We start from the raw sequence: 23,713 nt of genomic DNA on the forward strand, positions 1-23,713 counted from the left end.
CGCTGTCAGAGAGATGTTTGTTGAATTTTCTTAAATTGAAAGAGTTTGAGTATCATTCATTCTTGAAACCACCCTCTTACTGCTTCTTTCAAAAAGTAACATTGTATTCATAACTCAACAAATGCAACATTTGATTTTCAAGTTGCAAATGCTTCAGCGTTATTCAGTTATATTAGTCTAACTTGCATTTCAGTTTGGCCTTCCAGAAAAAAAATTAAAAATATGTAGTTTCGTGCAAAAGAAGACTGAAAGCAAGCTTGTTTCTTTTCCTTCCCATCCTCTTTTAGATTTTCCATGTTTCCAAGTGACTACGTGGTATTTGATATATTTTCAATTGTATGGCATTTTTAAGCCATTCAATCTGGACTTTTTTTTTTCAGATTGGTCAGATGTGGTGTTCCAGGGATTAGTAGTTTGGATTTTTTGATTTCCTTGTATATAAAAACGTAAGTAAAAATGCTCTAAGAATGACACCAAAAAATACTGAGAATGACAAATGTTGAGGAACAGTCCAGCAAATTGCAGACCTTTGTAATCTGCCAAGTGGACAGATGGATGGTAGAAACACTGCAATACAGAGAAATGTGAATGACTTTTACTGGTTAGTGAATTAATAATGAGATATCTGCACTTATGATAAATAGAAGAATAGCGCATGGTATTTTAAGAGGATTTTGTTTTACAAAGAGAGAAGCTGGATTTACTTGCTACTTGTGGTTATTCAAGCCAACACCATAATTGAATTTGAAATGAAATGGAAGCATCTTTGAAAGGAAGAATATTAAATGATACAAGGCAAGGTGAGAGAAATTAGATTAGCATAGATTTCTCCAGCTAGTACTTACTGAATGCAAACAGCTGAATGGTTTTCTTTTGTGCTATAATTTCTAAGTGAGTAATGTTTCATCGTTAGCATCTGATGCAGATTACTTTATGCCAAGAACTCACATCAAGAATTCAGGCCCATACCCAAATTGTGTGCCTATAATTTTCTATTCCAGAGGTTGTGAAGATGGATAGTTACTGATATCATTCTATAATTTTCTTGAGGGCTGGCCAAAACTTGTGTTTGCTTGTTTTCTTTTCCTTCCCATCCTCTTTTAGATTTTCCATGTTTCCAAGTGACTTCATGGTATTTAATATATTTTCAATTGTATGGCATTTTTAAGCCATTCAATCTGGATTTGGCAACGTTCCTCACTACTACATATTTTCAGAAATGATAAATCCTCAACCTGATTGTTAATTTATCAAAGATCCATTTATAGTTGACTTGGCTATTAAAATTCAGAAGTGTTCTTTCTCCTGAAACTCTCAACTTCTGTGTTTCCTTCACTCACATCTTACTGACTAGACCATACTGGAAATATGTAATCAGTCCTTCTTTCTCTTCAGTACTGTAGAATAAGGCCTATTTAAATCTTAGCACAACTTGAGTAAATAATATTGCTGGAACAGTTCCAGCATGGTCATAAATCTTGGTAACAGCTATGGCGCAGATAAGGATAGTTTGGCCATTACAATACTTCCCAATCCAGTGTTATGGCCTGGAATAGCATCATAGAATCACACAGAGCAGAGGAGGCCCTTCGACCAATCCAAGTCTGCATCCCCACCACTACTCTAAATCTATATTGGTCCCACTTTCCAGCACTTGGTCCATGTCCTTGAATGTTATCACATTGCAAATGCTTATCCAAGTAATTTTTTTAATAGGATACCTCTGAATAGTCTTTAATCATTGTTTTACAATTCCACTGTCCATTTGTTTAATCACTACTACATTGTCTAGAATTGATTTTCACTTTAAATATTTTAAGGTAGAGCTCGATAGATTACAAAGGGGATGAAAGATTATGGGGAATATGCAAGAATGTAGAGTTGATATGTTACAGTTGATAATCAGATCACACATGATTTTAACGAATGGCAGGGCAGGCTCGAAGGGCCGAGTGGCCTACTCTTGTTCCTTGTTGTATATTCCTATGTTTGACAGTACTGTATGTAAGAATATGAGTATTGAGATATCAGCTAGAATACCCGGTATTCCAAATCATCATTAAAATACATCTTCAGATAATGAATGTCTCTTTCATTCCTTCTCAACTTATTTACATATGATGTCTGTGAAAACGCAATGAGAACGAGCAAATGAGCAAAATCCCCCTTCATTTTAAATCATTGTGAATTAGCGTTTAATTCAATCCATTGTTGAAGCTAGAATTTCAAGCATTTATGAAAAATTAACGGGATGGCCCATTAAGTTCCACCACAATAGTTCCGGGCTGTTACTAAACGAATAATTCCTGGAGGGATCTGAGTACTGGTGAATCTTGTGCCGTGTAGAAAATAAATATTGGGCGAAAATCGACAGATTTAAAAAAAAAGCAGTGGCAGCCAAAATATTCCCCCAACTCATTTTCTTTAACCTCACTTTTGAATTACTGTCCAACTAGAAGATTGCCAACGACTTGTTAACACAAGAGTGATTTGGGTTAGATAAATGAATAGATTTCAGATTATCAGGTTTGGTAGTTGGGAGTTTTTTTTTTAAAAAAGGCAAGTCCCGCATTTCTGGGCGCAGATGAAAGTTTAATGACAGAACATGAGTTCCAGCTGTTTGTTTTTCTAGAGTGTTGGGGTGCCTTCTGGTGACGATAGGTATTTTTTGTGTAAGGAGAGAAGTCTGTCTCCGCCTTCTCTGACGAAGGGCGCTTTAAATTGGGGCTGGTGAGGCTGGGCTCCATTCAGAGACCAGCAGAAAGAGCAAGAGAGCGAGAGAGCAAGCGGCCAGCGAAAAATCCGCAGTGTGTTCCTCTCCCACAGGAGTATGCAGCTGCCGTCTCTCCTCACCTTGTCCGTTCTGTCTGCTGTGACAGGTAAAAAAAAATCCCCTTCCTCCTCAGCCCCTATTCCAATAAAGGGAGCTGTCCATTTCAGCACTTTGGCCAGCGACCTGCACTTCAGACCCTGTCCCAGCCTCTCCAAGTGAGTGATAGCTGTAGGACCTTGCTCGGCATTTCTTTTGTGTGTGTCTTAAACCTCATTACCTGGAAATCGAAGCCAAGTCTTGACATTTATTTACGATAGAGAAACGCGCGTTGGTAGCAGCGATTCGGAAAATCTGCCGTCTCCCTTCTTAAAGCCCAGTTGCAAAGGCGAGTTACCTTTTACAGACTAAAGAACTGTAGGGATTCTATGATTTGTTCTAGCAATCTGCCGGCGCTGAAGCTCTGGTACAACAACAGAAATTGCTGGAGAAACTCAACAGGTCTGGCAGCATCTTTGGAGAGAAAGGAGAGTTAAGCTATAAACTGGATTCGAAACGTTAACTCTACTTTCTCTATACAAATGCTCAGCTTCTCCTGCAGTCCCTCTGTGTTTTGTTTCTTTTGCTGAGCTTAGGGGCAAAGATTGTCAAGGGTTCACGCAGAGCCACTGATGTTGTCCCTCTGTCATCTCCGAAGGTGGGAATGACACTGAAGAGGAAACTGAGGGGATACGGCACGTTTCCTGCCACAGCTTTGTAACATGGCCAGAGGCACATCAGAACTGAGAAGACAGGTTTCCCGAGAGAGTGTGGGTGGTCTCTGATTCGAAAGAGCAAATTGGGGTTAGGGCAACTTTCACTTAACTGTAAATTAACCGTCAACAGCTTAAACTGGCACCCACTCGCTGGACTAAAAGTGTGCTGAAGAGCAAAAAAACCCTACAGATTGTGCAGTTGTTTGATATTGTAATTTGTTTGTCTCCTCCCCCCGTCCTTACCTTCATACTTAGCAGTAGCCAGATCACTGCCGGTGGAGAGAGGCACACAGAAGGATGAATTGGTAGGTTTGCATGATCTTTTTTTTTCCCACACTTGCACGCAATTCTCCCTGTTCTGATTCAGAACAAGAGGAAGTTGAGGCCGATGAGTTTGTCTTGCTTTTTTTTCTGTTTGGACGTTTAGGTGACACGCTGCATAATCGAAGCACTTTCCACGGCTCTTTCCAAAGCTAACGCCCCTCCGGTGAGCTCAGAGTGCAGGACAGTCCTCGACAGTAAGTGCATTTCTTTTGTAATTTTGGAAACATCAGCGTTTCCCACTTCCCCAGTGCCTCAAATAGCCCACTGGAACAGGCTGCACTAGTAAATATATGTGACCTTACTATCGAGACTCTACACTGAAATATTGTACAATAACAGTGTAGAGAGGAAGCAGAACATTTGTTACTGGAACTTCATAATCCACTAGATGGGGTGAGAGAACAGCCCAGTCGGTGTGAGGGTCTTTACTTGATATGACACAGTTCATTTCTAGTAAGGTCGAGAGGGTGGTGCTGGAAAAGCACAGCAGGTCAGGCAGCATCTGAGGAGCAGGAGAATCGACGTTTCGGGCATAAACGCTTCATCAGGAATGAGCTCATTTCTATGATGGGCTTATGCCCGAAACATCGATTCTCCTGCTCCTCGGATGCTGCCTCACCTGCTGTGCTTTTCCAGCACCACATTCTCGAATCTGATCTCCAGCATCTGCAGTCCTCACTTTCTTCTCATTTCCAACAGGGGCTGTTTTCCCTGGAGCATCTGGGGCTGAGAGGTGACCTTATAGAAGTTTATAAAATCTTGAGTGGCATAGATAGGGTGAATAGTCAAAGTATTTTCCCCAGAGTAGAGGAGTCCACAAGTAGAGGGTATAGGTTTGGGGTGGGGGACATGTAAAAGGGACCTAAGGGGCAACTCTTTCACACAGAGGATGATGTGTGTATGGAATGAGTTGCCAGAAGAAGTGGTGGGGACTGGTGCAATTATGGCATTTAAAGGCATGTGGATGGGTATATGAACAGGAATGGTTTAGAGGGATATGGATCAAATGCTGGCAAATGGGACTAGATTAGTTTAGGATATCTGGTCGGCATGGAACAGTTGGATCAAAGGGTCTGTTTCCATGCAGTACAACTCTCTGACCCTATGAATGCATGAATAAGTCAATTCTAGAGTGTTATTGCTTCATTATTCTAAAACGATGTGTTTTTTTTTGCATTAGCATTTGATTTAAGGCCATTAATGAGTGACAGGTATGGACAATCTGTGGATTGAGCCAAGCTTACTTTTTTTTGGTGGGAGGGTGAGTGCAAACCAACAAACCACATCCTCCAAGTACACACTCTCAGGATATTTGTGTGCTTTATTAAATATCTGCCAGATTTGCATTTCCATGCACTTCAAATTTCAGCTGTCATATTTCCAAGTTTGACAGTCCATTTACCTGTTCCTGTCTTTGAGCTCCATGTGCAAGTGAGATTGTAGTACAGAATGGGTTGGATAATCACTCTCAACCCCCTCCTCACACGTGGGAACCACAGACTGGGCTTATAGGTATTTTTAATCAACTTGTTTAGACACCTCTACAGCAGGTGGGACTTGAACCTAGGCCTCCTGCTGCAAAGGTAGGGACATTGACACTGCACCACAACAGCCCATTCTAGCTTACAACTAGGGATGAACAAGATGTCATGGTAGTCACTTGGCCCCTTAATTTAATGAGAAATTTTGTACAAAAAATGTTGAGGATTGGAGGATTCCAATGAGTAACATGGGAGAATTGGCCATGTCTGACATCCTGGTCTTTTGCATCAACTCTGCTTTTGTGTCTTGGTTTGTCAATGCTCAAATTTTCTGAAAGTATTCCCTGTGATATGAGATGCAGCATTTACCAAGAATGTTTGTAGGATGATTGGTGAATGCAATGACCTTTTACATTGCTGACTATAGTACTATAAAGAAAATACTTTACATTACAATTTCAACACTTCAGCAGGTCCCATAGCGTGTCAATCAATGTAAAGCTCTTCTGAGACTTTTGAATAAACTCTTTTGATATACAGTCAGTTTTCTATTAACAGCAATGAGACATTGGTCAGTTGATTAGATTAGATTACTTACAGTGTGGAAACAGGCCCTTCGGCCCAACAAGTCCACACCGCCCCGCCGAAGCGTAACCCACCCAGACCCCTACATCTACATCTACCCCTTACCCAACACTACGGGCAATTTAGCATGGCCAATTCACCTGACCTGCACATCTTTGGATTGTGGGAGGAAACCGGAGCACCCGGAGGAAACCCACGCAGACACGGGGAGAACGTGCAAACTCCACACAGTCAGTCGCCTGAGGCGGGAATTGAACCCGGGTCTCCGGCACTGCGAGGCAGCAGTGCTAACCACTGTGCCACCGTGCCGCCCACAATGTGTTGATTGATAGTGGATGAGTGACATGCATTGACCAGCATAATATGAAGGGCATCTTAATTGAATGAGAGGTAACATGAAATGATTTTGGCCTTCATGCAGTGAAGAATATAATTGAGAACCCATGTCCACATTAATGAAATTCTTAGTTCTTGATGCACAATCCTTAAACCTTCATGACATCCTATTACAGGTGGGAAACATGAAGTAGCAAGAAAGAAAAATACCGAAGAAAACCAACACTATGAGGATGAGAGACATATTCAGGAATCTGAAAAGCATCACTACGAAGATAAGGGAAGCCAGGAAGCAGAGGGGAGACATGGAGGAGAGCGGTTTGAAGCAGACGATCGAGATAAAGATGACAGTGAGGAACAAAAGCATCTCAAGCAAGCCAATGATGAAGAAAGAAACAGTGAAGATGACAGCAGGGAAGTGGAAGACTTCAAACCAGTCAAAAGCCCCTATGAAGTGAAAGGTCACAGAAATCACCATACTGGCCAAGATAACCATAGCTATGAAGAAAGAAGATATGCAGATGATCAAAGTACAGACGATGAAGAAGAAAAACACAGGAAGCGAAGACACAGTGACGAGGATAGTGGGCAAGAACAAAATAGTCCACCAAAAACAGATGATTCTGAACTTGCAAGCCATGGATTCCATGAGAAATGGCCTCATGGATATGACAAAGGAAGTGAGGAGTCATTTGAGGAAGATAAGGCGATTGGTTTAGGTGGACAGTCAGACAAAAGAAGACATAGTACTGGAGAAAGGGACAGTGACCAAGAGATTGATGGGTCTGAGGAAGACCTCAATGATCAAGATAAAAGAAATGGCAACTATGGACATGAAGCTGAGTCTGAAGAGTCAGAAGAGAATGATAATGAAAAAAGAGAAAAACTTCTTAATGGTCACATTTATTACCACAAAAGAAACAGCTACGGTCATTCTGATGAGGATAGGAAGAGTCCCCAGCAAGATGAGAAGAATGCTGATAAATCTGAAGAAACCAGTAAAGAACTGGAACACATCAAGAGCATTCAGAATTACCTGAAGGGGAATAACATCCAGGAAGCATATGAGAAAGGCAAGCATCATTATGAGGATATAGTAGATGGACACATGAGGAGTAACTCTGAAGAATCAGTGGACGAAGAACAATACCATGGCAAAAGAACCCACAGTGAAGAAAAAGTACAGTCCAGTGAAAAGAAGCATCATAGCAGAGAGGAGGAAAAGAGACATTATGATGGGAACAAGAGACACAGTGAAGAGGAAAAACCGGGGGAGGATGCAGAAAATGAGCATCACGGTCAGGAAAAGAGGCATCATAGTGAAGAAAAAAAGAGGCATGTTCACAATGAAAAGTGGCTCCAAACTGATGAAGATGTGGAAAAGAAGTTTGCCAACAATGAAGAAGATGAAGAAACAGAGAGAAATACAAAACACTTTCCAAGAATGCAGCAGGTTTGGTGGCAGAAGAAGCATAGCATGGAGGACAGAACCCCTGACAATGAAGAAAAAATGAAGCCCAGGGAGAAGAGCTACTTCTATCCAGAATATGAAGGTTATGATGGTAAACTGGAAAAGAGGCATGAGAAACGATATGAGGATGAAGACCAGGGGCAGGAAGTGGAAGATAGTGAAGGGCATGCCTCAAGACAACATTTTGCCCATGATTTGCAAGAGAAAATGATGTATGATAGAATGGACAAGCTGGCACAATATTTGAAAGCCAAGAAAAAATCATTTGAAGTCCCAGAACTTTATGATTTTGAAGAAAATGAAAAGCAACACCATGAAGACAGAAAAAGGAATATGAACCATAGAACTCTGACCAAAGAAGAGGTGAGCCAATTCATATTTGTTGTTTGATAAAAAGGACTAGAGTTATTCTTTACTTGGACGATCCAATAAATAAGGCAAAACTGAGTTTATTGAAATTGCAACATAGCTGTTTGATAAGTAATCTAAAATTTGATAGATACTAAAATTATACATTGTTACATAAAACAATTGTGATAATTAATTAAAAAGTAGCATCCTGCTATTTTCAAGGTAAGTTTTGGCATCATCTATTCAAGAAAGGAGGGAGACAGAAGAAAGGGAACTACAGGCGAGTTAGCTAAACACCTGTCATAGGAACAATCTAGCATTAAGCACTTAAAGCATGGCATTTTGAAAGTCTGAATTAGAATTAGAATTAGAATTCCAATTAAATTTTATTGTCATGCATACTCAAGTACAGAAGTATAAGAGTATAGTAAAAAGTGTATAATGTTGCAACACATGGTGCAATCTTGAGCACAAAGTACCTAGTTACAAAGCTTAGGTACTAAAATAAATTGGGTACAAAAATAAAGAAAAAAGGCTAAAAGTTCTCCATAACAGTTCTGCATAATGCAAATTAGGAAGATAAAGAAATAAAGTTTCAAGGGAATCAGTCTGGAGTACTATATATACTCTCTTATTTAAGCAATGGGTGCAAAGGGCATTAGAAACAGTTCAGAAAAGTTCAACTCAACTGATTCCCAGGATGGGTTGGGGAGGGATGTGGATGAAATGAAATTACTGTGCCTGCTAGTTCTGGTTCCTCCCTCATGAAGAGACATTCTATTATCATCACCCTGTCAAGTCCCTAAATGTTGGAACAGACCTGAGGAACAGAATGATCTCCTCCTGTTTCTAATTTGCATGTTCATAGATATCAATTTTCTAAATACTGTAACTTTATCTAAGGACATCATTTTGACACGTAATATCTAGAACTTCTGTAACATATAGGAATTAAAATTAAAGTCAGGTTATGCTCACTTTTAAATGTGTATTGATTTAAACTTTCTCTATTTAATATATTTGAGTCTACAATTTTCAAAACAATATGCATGCAGACTTTGATTTCACAAAACATGTTTGAAAGTATTTCAAAATTTAAATAGGATTTAATGCAGCACCCTTCAGATAATAGGAGAAAGTGAGACCTGCAGATGCTGGAGTGTGGGGCGCTGGAAAAGCACAGCAAGTCAGGCAGCATCCAAGGAGCAGGAGAATTGAACTTTCGGAAGAGCTTTTGCCCAAAACATCGATTCTCCAGCTCCTCGCACCTGCTGTGCTTTTCCAGCACCACATTCGTGACTCTTCAAATAATGTCTGCTTGCAGTTCTCTATGTCGTCAAGTTCATGTGCTGTTGCATACCAGAAGATCTGCTGTGATGGTGCACCATGTTTATTATTACTAATTATTTATGTACTGATTCCTGTTTATGTGTGGTGAATATATGTTTATTTCACATTTAATAAGTCATTATCTGCAGGCTTGTTTTGTGAATATACCTTAACGTTTTTTTAATCACTGTTGATAAGATAATGATAAGTTAATAATTACATTTAAGACTAATACCTTGGATTAATTTTCACTTTCTGAATCACCTTCAGATGTTTTAAGTTGAGAATGAGTGTTAAACATCAGTGAAACCATGGGCAGCTCTATACCCAGGTGGGTTAAAAACTAAAAACACATTGAAAATACCCTGTTTGAAACCTTCAAATAAACTTCCACATTAGTTAGTAGGAATTATTAAACAAACAACACTATTATCTGTTAATTGAATAAAACAAATAATCCTGGTGACAGGAATTATTATGCACAAAGCTTATAAATGTATAAAGATCAGTACAAAACTCGGAAATGTGTGAATAACATGTTTTTACACAAACTACGGTGTTCTTGGAATCAAAAGACAGATAAAATAGAGTAAGAATACTTGGTGTAATATTGGATAGCATTTATCTGCTAATGAAGCAATTGCACAGCTGGTCAGGTAGCATCTATGGAGAGAGACAAGCAGAATTAATACTTTGAATCCATGATCTTTCTGGTCCTGATGAAAGGTGACAGATCTGAAGTGCTAACTCTGTTACTGTCTCCCCAGTTGCTTCCATAGCTTCAGAACACTTCCAGCACTCTCGGATTTTATTTTGAACTTTGGGCTGCTGCACTGTCAGGACAGCCTTTAGAGTAGATTGTAATCAGGGGATCAGAATATTAGTGAGAATGGGGCTGTGGAATGCAATCAACAGGGAAAGGAGGATTGAGGGTGGATAACTGTCTATGTTCTTAGCTCTAGAGTTCGGTGGAGAACTCTTATCAGTTCTGGTTTCACGTTCGGATAGTTATTTTGGAAAAGCATACCTTTTAGATGGCAACCAGCCTTTACTGACTGCTGAGAAGGGCTTGGTTATCCTGGAGAGCCTCTGTTCACTACATTCAGGGCAGTTCAATTTTGGGAAACAATATTGGATCGGATGTAATGTCTGCATGTTTAAACAATTCAGTCATAGATCATTAAATATAATTAACGCAACATTATCTTATCACTAAAAACCGAAAGAACAACAGGTGCTATAAATCAGAAACAAAAAACAGAAATTGCTGGAAAAACTCCGGTCTGGCAGCATCTGTGGAGAGAAATCATAGTTAATTTTTCAGGTTGAGTGACCCTTCCTCAGAACCGGAAGGGTCACTTGACCCGAAACATTAACTCTGATTTCCGTCCACAGATGCTGCCAGACCTGCTGAGCTTTACCAACAATTTCTGTTTTTATTATCTTATCAATAGTGAATAAAATAACATTTTAAAGTGTATTCACAAAACAAACTTGTCAATAATGACTTCTGAAATCTGACATGCGGTCAGCGCACGTCCAGTGAAGATTTGTATAGAGTGACACCACTCACTAGTTCAGAATGTTGGGAGTCTGTTTCATGGCTCTAAAATAGGCACAACATCAATTCACTTTTAGGCTATTGTGTTCCTGCACTGCATCTTCCTCTGTGGTAGGCCAATAGACAGCTTTCATTATTTTCTTTTTATTCATTCATGAAATGAGCAACACTAGCTGGTAAGCATTCATTGCTCATCTCTAATTGCCCTCTAGAATGTGGTGGTGTGCTATATTTAACCACTGCAGTCCATTTGATGCAGGTGGACCCACAATGCTTTTAGGGAGGAAACTCGTGTTTTGCAGCAGTGAAGGAACGGTGACATATTTCCAATCCAGGATTATGAATTGCATGCAGGTGGTGGTGTTCCCATGAGCAGCTGCCATTGTCCTTCTAGCTGGTAGTGGTTGGTTAGAAGGTGCTATCTTGGTAGATTTCTGCAGAGCATCTTGTAGAGAGTACACAGTGCTGCAACGGTGATAGAAGAGAATGTTTTGTGAATGTGGTACCAATCAAGCATGCTGCTTTGTCCTGGATGCTTTTAAGCTTCTGGACTGTTGTTGGAGCTACACTTATCTAGGTGGCTGAGAGGTATTCCATCACACTCCTGACTTCTCCTCCATCTCCTTATAGATAAAGTAGTTTTGGAAAGTCAAGGTGAGTTACTTGCTGCAAGATTCCGAGCCTCTGACCCTGCTCTTGTAGCCACAGTACTTACATTACTAGTCCAGCTTCTAGTCAATGATATCTCCAGGATGTTCATAGTAGAGAAGTTAGGGGTGCTATTGAACGTCAAGACACAATGGTTAGATTCTGTGTTGTTGAATATGGTCATTGTCTGGTACAAATGTTATTTGCCACTTGTCAGCCCAAGCCATTTGGGTATAGACTACTTCAATAGCAGAGAAGCCCTGAACATAAAGTATTTATCAGCAAACATTCCCACCTCTGACATTATGCCTGAGAGATGGTGCCAGAGGGAGGGGTTCAGATTTTTGGGACATTGGGAGTGGTTCTGGGGGAGGTGGGACTATTACTAATTGGATGGTCCACAGCTGGGCTGGACTGGAACCAAGGTCCTTGAGGGTGCTTTTGCTAATGCTGTTGGGGAGGGTTTAAACTAACGTGGTAGGGGGATAAGAATCAAACGAGGTAGTTAATGGACAGGAAGGCAGTAGTAATGAAAGCCTGTAAGGAACTAGATAATGAAGTCAGCGTGTCTAAGGGGAAAAGAGTAAGCAGGAAGCACCAGATGAACGCAGAGGGACTGGTGGTCTGCAGTACATTTGTTTTAATACAACAAGTATAGTAGGTGAGGCAGATGAACTTAGGGCTTGGATTAGCACCTGGGAGTATGATGTTACTGCTATTACTGAGACTTGGTTAAGGGAAGGGCAAGATTGGCAACTAAATATCCCAGGATAGCGATGCTTCAGGTGAGATAGAGAGGGAAGTAAAAGGGGTGGAGGAGTTGCATTACTGGTCAAAGAAGATATCACAGCTGTGCTGAAGGAGGGCACTATGGAGGACTCGAACAGTCAATATGGGCAAAGCTCAGAAATAGGAAGGGTGCGGTAATAACGTTGGGATTTTACTACAGGCTTCCAAAACAGCGAACGAGATCGAGGTACAAATATGTAGAGAGAGCATAGAAAGATATAGGAGCAACAGGGTGGTGGTGATACGAGATTTTAATTTTCCCAACATTGACTGGGATTCACTTCGTGTTAGAGGATTGAATGATGCAGAATTTGTAAGGAGCATCCAGGAGGGTTTTTTTTTAAGAGCAGTGTGTAAGTAGTCCAACTCGTGAAGGGGCCATACTGGACCTGGGGTTAGGAAATGAGCCCGGCCAGGTGGTTGAAGTTTCAGTGGAGGATTACTTTGAGAATAGAGATCACAATTCCATAAGTTTTAGGATACTCACAGACAAAGACGAGATTGGTCGTAAAGTAAGTTGGGGGAAGGAAAATTCAGCAGGAGCTGGGGAATGCAGATTGGGAGCAGCTGTTTAAAGGAAAACCCACATTCGATATGTAGGAGGCGTTTAAAGAGAGGTTGATTAGAGTTCAGGAGAGATATGTTCCTGTTTAGGGAACCATGACTGACAGGTGAAATTGTGAGACTAGCTAAGAGGAAAAAGGATGCATACATACATAAGGTCCAAGCAATTGAAATCAGACAAAGCTTTGGAAGAATATTAGGAATGCAGGACCAATCTAAAACTAGGAATTAAGAGGGCTAAAAGAAGTCATGAGATATCCTTAGCGAGCAGGGTTAAGGAAAACCCCAAAGGCTTTTATTCATACATAAGGAGCAAGAGGGTAATGAGGGAATTGATTGGCCCACTCAAGGTCAAAGGAGAAAAGATATGCATGGAGTCAGAGAAAATGGGTGAGGTTCTTAATGAGTCATTTGCATCGGTATTCACCGAGGAGAGGGACATGGTGGATGTTGAGGTTAGGGATGGATCTTTGATTATGCTAGGTCAAGTCGGCATAAGGAAGGATGAAATGTGTGTTCTGAAAGGCATTAAGGTGGACAAGTCCCCAGGACCAAATGGAATCTATCCCAGGTTACGGAGGGGAGCGAGAGAGGAAATAGATGGGGCTTTAACAGATATCTTTGCAGCATCCTTGAAAACGGGAGAGGTTCCAGAGGACTGGAGGATTGCTAATGTTGTCCCCTTGTTTAAGAAGGGTAGCAGGGATAATCCAAGCAATTACAGACCCATGAGCCTGACTTCAGTGGTAGGGAAGCTACTGGAGAAAATACTAGGGAATAGGATATCCAACCATTTGGAGGAAAATGGTCTTATCAATGATAGGCAGCATGGTTTTGTGCAAGGAAGGTCATGTCTTACAAACCTAATAGATTTCTTTGAGAGGTGACAAAGTTGATTTATGAGGGAAGGGATGTAGATGTCATATACGTGGACTTTAGTAAGGCATTTAATAAGGCACCCCATGGTAGGCTGATAAAGAAGGTGAATTTGCATGGGGTCCAGGGTGTTCTAGCTCTCTGGTGGAGAACTGTTTGGGCAACAGGAGACAGAAGTAGTAGTGGAAGGGAGCTTCTCAAAATGGACACCTGCGACCAGTGGTGTCGCTGGGATCACTGTTGTTTGCGAGAGATATAAATGATTTGGAGGAAGGTGTAGGTTGCCACATTAGCAAGTTTACAGATGACACTAAGATTGGTGGAGTAGCAGCAGATGGTGAAGGGGACTGTCAGCGAATACAGCAGAATATAGATAATTTGGAGAGTTGGGCAGAGAAATGGTAGATGGAGTTCAATCTAGACAAATGTGAAGTGATGCATTTTGGTCAATGCAATTCCAAAGCAAACTCTATAGTAAATGGAAAAATCCTGGTGAAAATTGATATACAGAGAGGTCTAGGTGTTCAGGTCCATTGTTCCCTGAAGGTGGCAAGCGTGTGGCATGCTTTCCTTCATCAGACAGGGTATTGAATACAAGAGTTGGCAAGTCACATTACAATTTTATAAAACTTTGGTTTGGCCATATTTGGAATACTGCGTACAGTTCTGGTTGCCACATTACCAAAAGGAGGAGGATGCTTTGGAGAGGGTACAGAGGAGGTTCACCAGGATGTTGCCTGGTTTTGACAGTGCTAGCTATGAGGATAGGCTGAATAGATTAGGATTATTTTCATTGAAAAGATGGTGGTTGAGGGGGGAAACATGATTTTGTAGGCCTTAATCAGGAGATTTGTAGACAGGGTGGATAGCATGAAACTTTTTCCCAGAGTGGAGAATTCAATCACTCGGGGCCACAAGTTCAAAGTGAGGGGGGAAAGTTTAGGTGAGAAAAAAGTGGAAAGTTTTTTTTAAAAACAGAGTGGTGGGTGCCTGGAATGCTTTGCTAATGGAGGTGGTAGGAGCTGGAACGATAGTGTCATTTAAGATGTATCTGCTCAGATACATGAATGGGCAGGGAGCAATGGGATACAGATCCTTAGATAATAGACAGCAGATTTAGATAGTGGATATGGATTGGCGCAGGCTTGGAGGGCCAAATTGCCTGTTCCTGTGCTGTAATTTTCTTTCCTTTTTTGGAAGGTTATTGATGAAAGAACTGAAGGTTGGACTGAACAGCCTACCCTGAGGAACTCCTGCAGAGATTTCCTGCAGCAGCAGTTGGTCTTGCCATTATTTATTTCCTGACTTTCCACAATGTTTTACCCCACATATTCTTATATGAAAGTGCCTAACTGGGTTCTTTAAAGTCAGATCAAAGTGAATACACAAAGAAATGTGCGTTTTGATATGAAGCAAATTAGCTTAACCTACTTTAGCTATTTGCAAACGAAATGGGTGACTCTTTTAGCTTAACCTACTTAGACATTTTCAACAACTGTATCTCACTGATGAGCTAAAAAACATGTTGCTGGAAAAGCGCAACAGGTCAGGCAGCATCCAAGGAGCAGCAGAATCAACGTTTCGGGAACTCCTGAAGAAGGGCTTATGCGTGAAACGTCGATTCTCATGCTCCTTGGATGCTGCCTAACCTGCTGCGCTTTTCCAGCAATGCATTTTTCAGCTCTGATCTCCAGGATGTGCAGTCCTCACTTTCTCTTAACTGTCTCACTGCCTTCTATTCATCAGGTCTCCTGGATAATGCCATGGCACCAGTCTGTGAACCCTAATCCACAGGTGAAAGTCTATGGCCCCAGTCTCATGAACCACATGTTGGCAGTAATTCCGAGAGTCACTGATATTAATACTATTCTGGTTACATGCTGTAATACCATTTCATAATAACTTCAGTAGGTTTCCAGCCCTGAAAAATAGGCTTAAGCAAAAATCCAGGTTCACCATGTAGACCACACAAGTGGATGGTTCCCATCTGGCCTCAGGGTCAGACAGCATCCTCCAGTCCCCACCCCAGTCAAAACAGACTGGTTTTTGCATTAGGCCTGTTTTTCATGTACTTTTCCACTTTACTTCAATTGCTCATTGTCATTGCCAATGAACCAACCCTTAATGGTCTGGTTTGAAGATGTCATTTTTTGAGCCTAACATTGCAGCGTTAGTTGATGCAGGTGTGAAGTAGAAACAACATGGTGCCCTCTCCTAAGGAGATGGAGTTGTGCATCTCCTTAACCAGATTGAATGATTGCAAAATGGACAATGCAGAGACTAAGGAAGAAGTTAACTAGAATGGGGAAATTCAGGATAGAAAACAAGAGGAAATTTATAGATTACATAAAATAAAAACTTCTTGATTTTTCTCTAAACTTAGTAGGTAATCAACAAATAGAACATAAATGCAACTGTGCAAATGTTGTAATTAATTAACTACTCAAGTGGTTAACCAGCAGCAATTAACACTTAATTGATTGGGGCAACTCATCATGAAATGACTTCTCCTTACATTCTGTATCAAGTTTAGTTTGTACCTACTGTGCAAATGAATGATCTTCACACCTCCCAGTGAAACATTTGAAAGGAAAACCAGAGAGCAGGGTGTGCTTGTGCAAAGCTCGTAGCAGATTGGGGCATCTTGGACAGTAATTTTTGATTTTCATGCCAACATGCTCATGTGCCCAACCCTGAAGGTACTATTAACCAATCCTCTATTTATGTCAGAACATTACATCCAATACCACATACTTTAATTTTGCTAAACTTTTAGGGGTCCTGCACTGAAAATGTGTTGCTAGAAAAGCGCAGCAGGTCAGGCAGCATCCAAGGAGCAGGAGAATCGACGTTTCGGGCATAAGCACTTCTTCAGGAGTTCACGAAACGTCGATTCTGCTGCTCCTTGGATGCTGCCTGACCTGCTGCGCTTTTCCAGCAACACATTTTCAGCTCTGATCGCCAGCATCTGCAGTCCTCACTTTCTCCTATAGAGAAAAGTCAAGTCCAGCATGCCCTGATAATTAGAGGGTGGGGGGAGTAAGGCTAAAGAAGAGTCAGGTAAGTCAAGCATTAGGAGTTGATATTTGGGACCAGGAAATGTTCCCCAAAAGATAGTTACAGAGCTTCCCATTTTAGTGTGTTTTGGAATGATATCTTAAAGAGATCACTGGTTAAGCAGTGCTGAGTAGCAAAGGATAGAAAGTATGTGGCTTTGGAATTACAAAATTAACTTGGAGGTCTCATTGATGACAGGTGATCTCAATTTGCATGAACTAAAATGACTCTTACCTCCGGATATACTTGGATAAATGACCAAAAGCTTACTCAAAAAAGTTTTAAAAAAAAAAATTAGATTCCCTTCAGTATGGAAACAGGACCTGTGGGCAGCACGGTGGCAAGCACTGCTGCCTCACAGTGCCAGAGACCCGGGTTCAATTCCCGCCTCAGGCGACTGACTGTGTGGAGTTTGCACATTCTCCCCGTGCCTGTGTGGGTTTCCTCCGGGTGCTCCGGTTTCCTCCCACAGTCCAAAAATGTGCAGGTTAGGTGAATTGGCCATGCTAAATTGCCCGTAGTATTAGGGGCAGGGGTAAATATAGGGGAATGGGTCTGGGTGGGCGCACTTTGGCGGGTCGGTGTGGACTTGTTGGGCCGAAGGTCCTGTTTCCACACTAAGTAATCTTAAAAAAAAGATTCTCGGGGAGTGTGAGAAGTGAGACTGGTTTAGATTTAGTGCAGTGTTAAAGGTACAGACTGAATAGGCTATAGGACCTCCCCTGTAGTGTATGGGGGTATGATTCTATGAACAGCCTTAACTGTAATTGTTTAAAGAAAAAATGGAAACAGGCCCTTTGGCCCAACAAGTCCACACCGACCCTCTGAAGAGTAACCCACTCAGACCTATTCCCTCCCTAATATTTACCCCTAACTAATGCACCTCACACTATGTGCAATTTATCATGGCCAATTCACCTAACCTGCACAGCTTTGGATTGTGGGAGCAAACCAGAGCACCCACAGAAACCCATGCAGACAAGGAAGAATGTGCAAACTCCATAGTTCAGTCTCCAGAGGCTAGAATTGAACCTGGGACCCTAGTGCTGTGAGGCAGCAGTGCTAACCACTGAGTCACCCTAGGATTGGAACCTAGGCAGTTGAATGGAGTATTTGAGGGAAGAGAGAGATGTAGAGATGCAAGAGCATTGGGAGACAGAATGAGAGATTGGAACCTAGGCAGTTGTTGGTTTTCTGCCAATTGTGGAATAATTAAATTGAGTGATACACGAGGATCAAGAAATGTGGTGCTGGAAAAGCACAGCCAGTCAGGCAGCACCCGAGGAGCAGGAGAGTCGACATTTCGAGTATAAGCTCTTCATCAGGAATTCCTAATGGGCTTATGCTGCCTGATTATGCTGACTTTGATTATGCTGACTCTGATCCCCAGCAGCTGCAGTCTACACTTCCTCCCTGATGCGAGGGGTCAGAATTAGAAGTAGTATGGAGGCCTGTAAGGACAGTAGGGCTGAAGGTGCTTATGGAATTCAGAAGGCAACCTCCTGCCCTATTCCTGACTGATGGGGACTAAAGGTGAAAATTAATGTGTGTGTACACAAAGAAAATAGGTGACATAGTACATAAAAGTAAATATATCATCATTTCAGCATATACAGTAACAGCCAGAGTCAGATAATTTGATCGCAAAACCAATTATAAAAAATTTCAATAAGTCAGAAAAAAAATGGATTTAGAAAGAGCACAGTGGCACTGTTATTGTCCCCTAGATTGAAAAAAAATTAGCTTTGTTGTTATTATATAAAAAAAACACTGATTCACCATGTTCATCATCACAGGAGGTTTGCCAGTTATATTAAAAGAAATGAAATCATCCTTCATAACACTGGGGAAGCCTGAGGTGCTCATTATGACTGAAAAGCTATATTGCAATTTTGAGAAATGTACTTAATTACACTGCAATTTTCACCACAAATGTCATTTTATGGTAGTTGCTACATAGTATTCATGTTGGAACATTAACTGTTTTATGTACGTAGAACCATGACAGAAAAGGAGAAAGTGAGGACTGCAGATGCTGGAGATCAGAGCTGCAAATGTGTTGCTGGAAAAGCGCAGCAGGTCAGGCAGCATCCAAGGAGCAGGAGAATTGACGTTTCGGGCACGAGCCCTTCTTCCGGAATCCTGAAGAAGGGCTCGTGCCCGAAACGTCAATTCTCCTGCTCCTTGGATGCTGCCTGACCTGCTGCGCTTTTCCAGCAACACATGACAGATAGAAGACAAGAAACAAAATATAGACGGGGTTTGGGGTTTATGGATACAAGAGAATAAATAAAATATTGAAAGAAATACTTCAGCAAGTTAGCTGGGACTACAGAGATATTAGGATTGACTTGTCAGCTCAAGTGGTGTTAGATGATGTAAATTATGGGATTTAAATGTATAATTTTAAGGTTACTTGTTGAGAGTTTGGGTTTATGGTTTTGAGTTAGCAATTGGTGTATAATGTTAATCAATTTGCAAGCACATCTGTAGCCACGGTGATTTCTTTTAAAACAGTTTTGGCCGGCTCAGTTAGATATTGAACGCTGAAGAGATTCCTTAAAGCTAAGCTATTTTCATTTCCTATCTAAAAATTGAAGTCACAAAGAACGTAAACCTACCAAAAGTGTTAGAAGCAGGATTGCTGATGTAAACGGTATTTTGGGTAACATACAAATTCTCTTAGTTATTTTCGATGACAAGTGTGTTTTGGGATTGTTGGAATAATGTGTGCTGTTATGGACCAGGCCAGACACCCTCAAAATATTAAGAAGGTAGCCTAAGATGCTAACTTTTTCTTATTTCAAAGGCAGATGTGAAGTGGGTGTTTCAGCGGTAATGCAACTGGTCAAACCACTCAGCTTTAAGCAAAATAGAATTTACTTAAAACACTACAATTGAAAGACGAACAAAACATGTGAATTGTAAAATAAACTATTGGAAAACTTAACTGAACTGATATAGTAACTATTATTAATTAACTGTTCCAACAGAGTAACATCCCATAAACACACCCCTTGGCAAAAAGATAAATTTAAAAACAGATTCTTACAGGTAGGAGGGAAAACCTAGAGAGCAATTTCAGACAGGAATTCTTTACTGAACAAAAAAGTAGTACGGCACAGGAACAGGCTCTTTGACCCTCTAAGCCTGTAGCGATCATCATGCTCTTATTAAAAAGCAAACCTACCCTTATTCAGTCCACATCCTTCTATTCCCTCCATATTCATGTAACCATCCAGATACCTCTTAAATGCCAAAGTGCCTGCCACCACTGCCTCTTCTGGTAGTGTGTTCCAGGCTCCTATCATACTCTGAATGAAAACCTTGAAACTATTGCCTGAATTGAGAGAACTGGCCAGTACCCTTCCATTGTTAAACACCCTAAACTCTTTGGCACCTTTGCCTTTACATCCCCTCTGAAAAGATTATTTTTTAAAAATTCTTTGAAAAGTAACAGCATTGACACAGTACAGAGTGTTCAGAAATCGTCAAATTTGTATCAGAAGTAGATAGAATAATCCAATCTATTTTCTTTTGCAATATAGGTCTATTTTGTTAAGCACACGCTGATACAAATTTACTTATGTTTCATTATGTGACAAGAGATAAAACCAAAACAAAAAAAATTCAAACCATCAGGCCAGGTTCCTGTTTCGGATCTGACCTGTTTGGTAATAAGATTAGCTGGGATCATAATAGTTTGCGGAGTTTTAAATTTTCATAGCCAGAATTATCTTCAAAATTTATACAAAATATTGAATACAAAAGATATTGAACATGTTTGATTGGTTCTTGCTTTCTTGTTGCAAAACTTTGAATATCATACATTTTGGCTGAGGCACTGAAGTGTTTCCTATTATGATTGTTGTAAATATTACATAGACATCAAAACTACAGGAGTAGTAACTTTCCCAGTAAAATGGTCCATAGTTAAAGTATACTTGTTTGGTTGTACTGAAGGTAGAAACAGATTTAGGACTCCAGAAACTCACTCCATACCTCCACCTAATGGTTGAAACCTGCAATTGTATTGTGGAAATTCAGACATCAAAACGGAATAAGAATGATTGGCACAGAATTTTACAAAGTTGATGGCAAGGATTGGTTAAAAAGAAATCCGGAAATACAACATATGGACATGAAGTGCACGTTACCTCCATACACCTTTAAGATATTACATTGAAAGAATCAATGAAGATTAGGAAATATATAGTGATTTATAACTTTATTTTACTTCCAGTGCATCCAGTATTTGAATGTGACTTCAACTTATGGGCTGCATTGCAGGTTGTAAGGGAGCTTAATAAAAGACAACCTCAATTTACCTCCTACTGACTGGTAAAATTACATATGAATTAGTTGCTCCCCCTCCACGGGGATGGCTGGAGCTGAGAAATGGAAACATTGTCTTTTCAGCCTGAAATTAAGCTAGTAGACAGGAAGAACTTTTGATTGTAATTGACTTGCATCTTTGAGAGTTGGGTAATATAATGCCAATATTGACAGCTATAATATTCAAGTGAATAAATAATTCATCTTTTCTTTAATGTAGCTCTTCCAAAAACTGAAAAAGATTCAAAGGATGTTCTAAAGGACAATATGCATTCAAGAGATAATTCTGCTACAGTAAAATAGATAACCAGATTCCTGTTTCAGGATGACCTCAATTACACAAAGGCCAAGTATTTTAACCATCAGTTATTTTTGAAATAGAGGTGAGAACCAGAGGACGCCAACTTAAATAAATGTTAAATGAACCAATTACAATTTAAAAAAGAAATACAGCAAGAGGTTAGGAGCTGGAATGCATGGACTGAGAGTGTGGTGGAGACAGATTTAATTGTGGCTTTCAAAACAAAATTGGATAATGAAAAGAACTGTAAGGCGACACAAGTGGTGGTGTAGGGCCTTGTGACCGTCAGTGATTTTGTACACATACCTCTGGGTCTCTGACATTACAACTCATTTAGAATTGTACCCTTTATTTGATACTGACACTCCATATTCTCCCTACCAAAATCAATCACTTCATATTTCTCTACATTAAGCTTCGTCTGTCACTTGTCCACCAATCTATCCCCTCAAGTTTATCTCTATTATCTCCACAGTTCACAATACTTAAAAGTTTGTCATTTACAGATTTTGAAATTGCGTACACACCCAACAGTTTTTTTTGCCAGGAACAGCAGGTTCAAACAGCAACATCTGGAATACCAATGCATCCTCTCTCCAGGAAACTCAACTATTTACTATTACTGTTTCCTGGCACTCAGCCAATTCCATACAGCCATTGAGCTTAAGGAATAAAAAGGTGGTAGCAATCAATTGCTACATAACAGGCATGTCCTCTATCAATTGCTTTACCTTAATCAAATAACTCCAGTTAACCAAGTTACCTTTTAAAATAATTGCTGGTTTTCCATTGTTAATATGCAGTTGCTCAAATGATTTAACTTTGTCCCAATTTATTGTCTGAAAGCTTTTCCACAATAGATTTGAACAGGTTTGTCTGAAGTTAAAGTTTATCATTATACCTTTCTTGAGCAAGGATGCAGCAGTTACAATTTTCCAGTCCTCTGACAGCATTTCAGTGTTTAAGAATTGGAAGACTATAGTTAGTCAGTCAGTACCATCACAATTTCCACACTTGTTTCCTTTTGTATTCACGGAGAAAGTTAACAGTTCAGGTCTGGAATTTTGACCAGAATTGCTAACTACTTCTTTTGCCTTAAATGCTGCCAGATCTGCTAAGACTTTCCAGCATTTACTTCTATTACAGTAGCATTTATTCTGTCCTACAGTTGGAAAATTTCTGTTGGCATATTCTTGCATTGAGTTGAGATAAATAAATTGTTTTCCATTGTCCCCAAAGGAGAAGGAACTGGAGAATTTGGCAGCTATGGACTTGGAACTGGAGAAAATGGCAGAGAAGCTACATGGAAGTCAAAGAAATTAATACAATGTTGTCAGAAAAGTCATTTAGCTCCTCTGCTATATCATGTTTTTAAAAACATAAGAGCCACATATATTATGTCATGCACTTAAAGTGAAAGGCAACTTGCACAGTATCACAAAGTATTTTGTTGTTCGCTAGACGCTATGTTTTAGAATGCTGGTAATGTCCCATTGTGCACTTCTATAATGTTAAATGTTGTGAATATTTAAAGGCATGAAAAATTAACAGGTTGGGTTTATTATTCATGGAAACTTAGCTTCACTTTTATTTCACATTATTGTATTATGGTTCAGCCTGTAATTTGCTATAAATAAAAACAGAAGTACTGACTCTAATCCTCTATGTCACTTCTACTTTCAGCCAACTATGAAATAAAAGGCAATACTGAAATGGCAAAATGCAGTTGAATTCAATTAACAATTACTTAACCACAGGGCCTGAACAGCATTTTCTACAACAGAAGATTACACCATATAACACATTTCTGGTGGGATACATTACAACTGTACACTTTAAGTAAACAAAATGATGCCATTTACAGCACACAATTGGGAAATCTGGGATAGATATTTTTAAAAATTCATAAGAATAAATTTAAGTAAATAAAAACTTGCATTTACATAGTATGTTTCATGACCTTCTGGTGCTTGTGTTATAACTAAAGGACTATGACAGAGGTGCTGGTGTTGGACTGGCATGGATAAAATTAAAAAAAATTACACAACACTACGTTAGAAGTCCAACTGGTTTATAGATCAAAGTCTGTTATCTGAATGTCAATTGTCTGAATTTCAGATTATCCAAACAAGATCTCAAGGTCCCATAAAAACATTATCCGAACAAAACACTCCCCACCT

General features: G+C 40.1%; 1 protein-coding gene across 2 annotated transcripts; it reads left to right on the forward strand.

Moving 5' to 3' along the window:
- Positions 1-2,761: 2,761 nt before the first annotated feature.
- Positions 2,762-23,191, forward strand: LOC140483292 (uncharacterized). 2 transcript variants are annotated; one of them, XM_072581448.1, is made up of 5 exons: positions 2,762-2,879; positions 3,781-3,830; positions 3,953-4,043; positions 6,428-8,085; positions 22,773-23,191. In XM_072581448.1, exons 1-5 carry the CDS (start codon positions 2,831-2,833, stop codon positions 22,854-22,856), a joined length of 1,932 nt encoding a protein of 643 aa, XP_072437549.1. In that variant the 5' UTR covers positions 2,762-2,830; the 3' UTR covers positions 22,857-23,191. The 2 variants fall into 2 exon arrangements, with proteins under 2 accessions (XP_072437549.1, XP_072437550.1); XM_072581449.1 differs by having other exon boundaries at positions 3,784-3,830.
- Positions 23,192-23,713: the final 522 nt, after the last annotated feature.

This window comes from Chiloscyllium punctatum, chromosome 11 (genome assembly GCF_047496795.1).
Source record: "Chiloscyllium punctatum isolate Juve2018m chromosome 11, sChiPun1.3, whole genome shotgun sequence".
Lineage (NCBI taxonomy): Eukaryota > Metazoa > Chordata > Chondrichthyes > Orectolobiformes > Hemiscylliidae > Chiloscyllium > Chiloscyllium punctatum.

Coding starts and splice junctions, on each gene's coding strand:
- LOC140483292 (XM_072581448.1), top strand. CDS start 2,831: ATGCAGCTGCCGTCTCTCCTCACCTTGTCCGTTCTGTCTGCTGTGACA. Junction 4,044..6,427: donor GTGCAGGACAGTCCTCGACA/GTAAGTGCATTT, acceptor ATCCTATTACAG/GTGGGAAACATGAAGTAGCA. Junction 8,086..22,772: donor GAACTCTGACCAAAGAAGAG/GTGAGCCAATTC, acceptor TTGTCCCCAAAG/GAGAAGGAACTGGAGAATTT.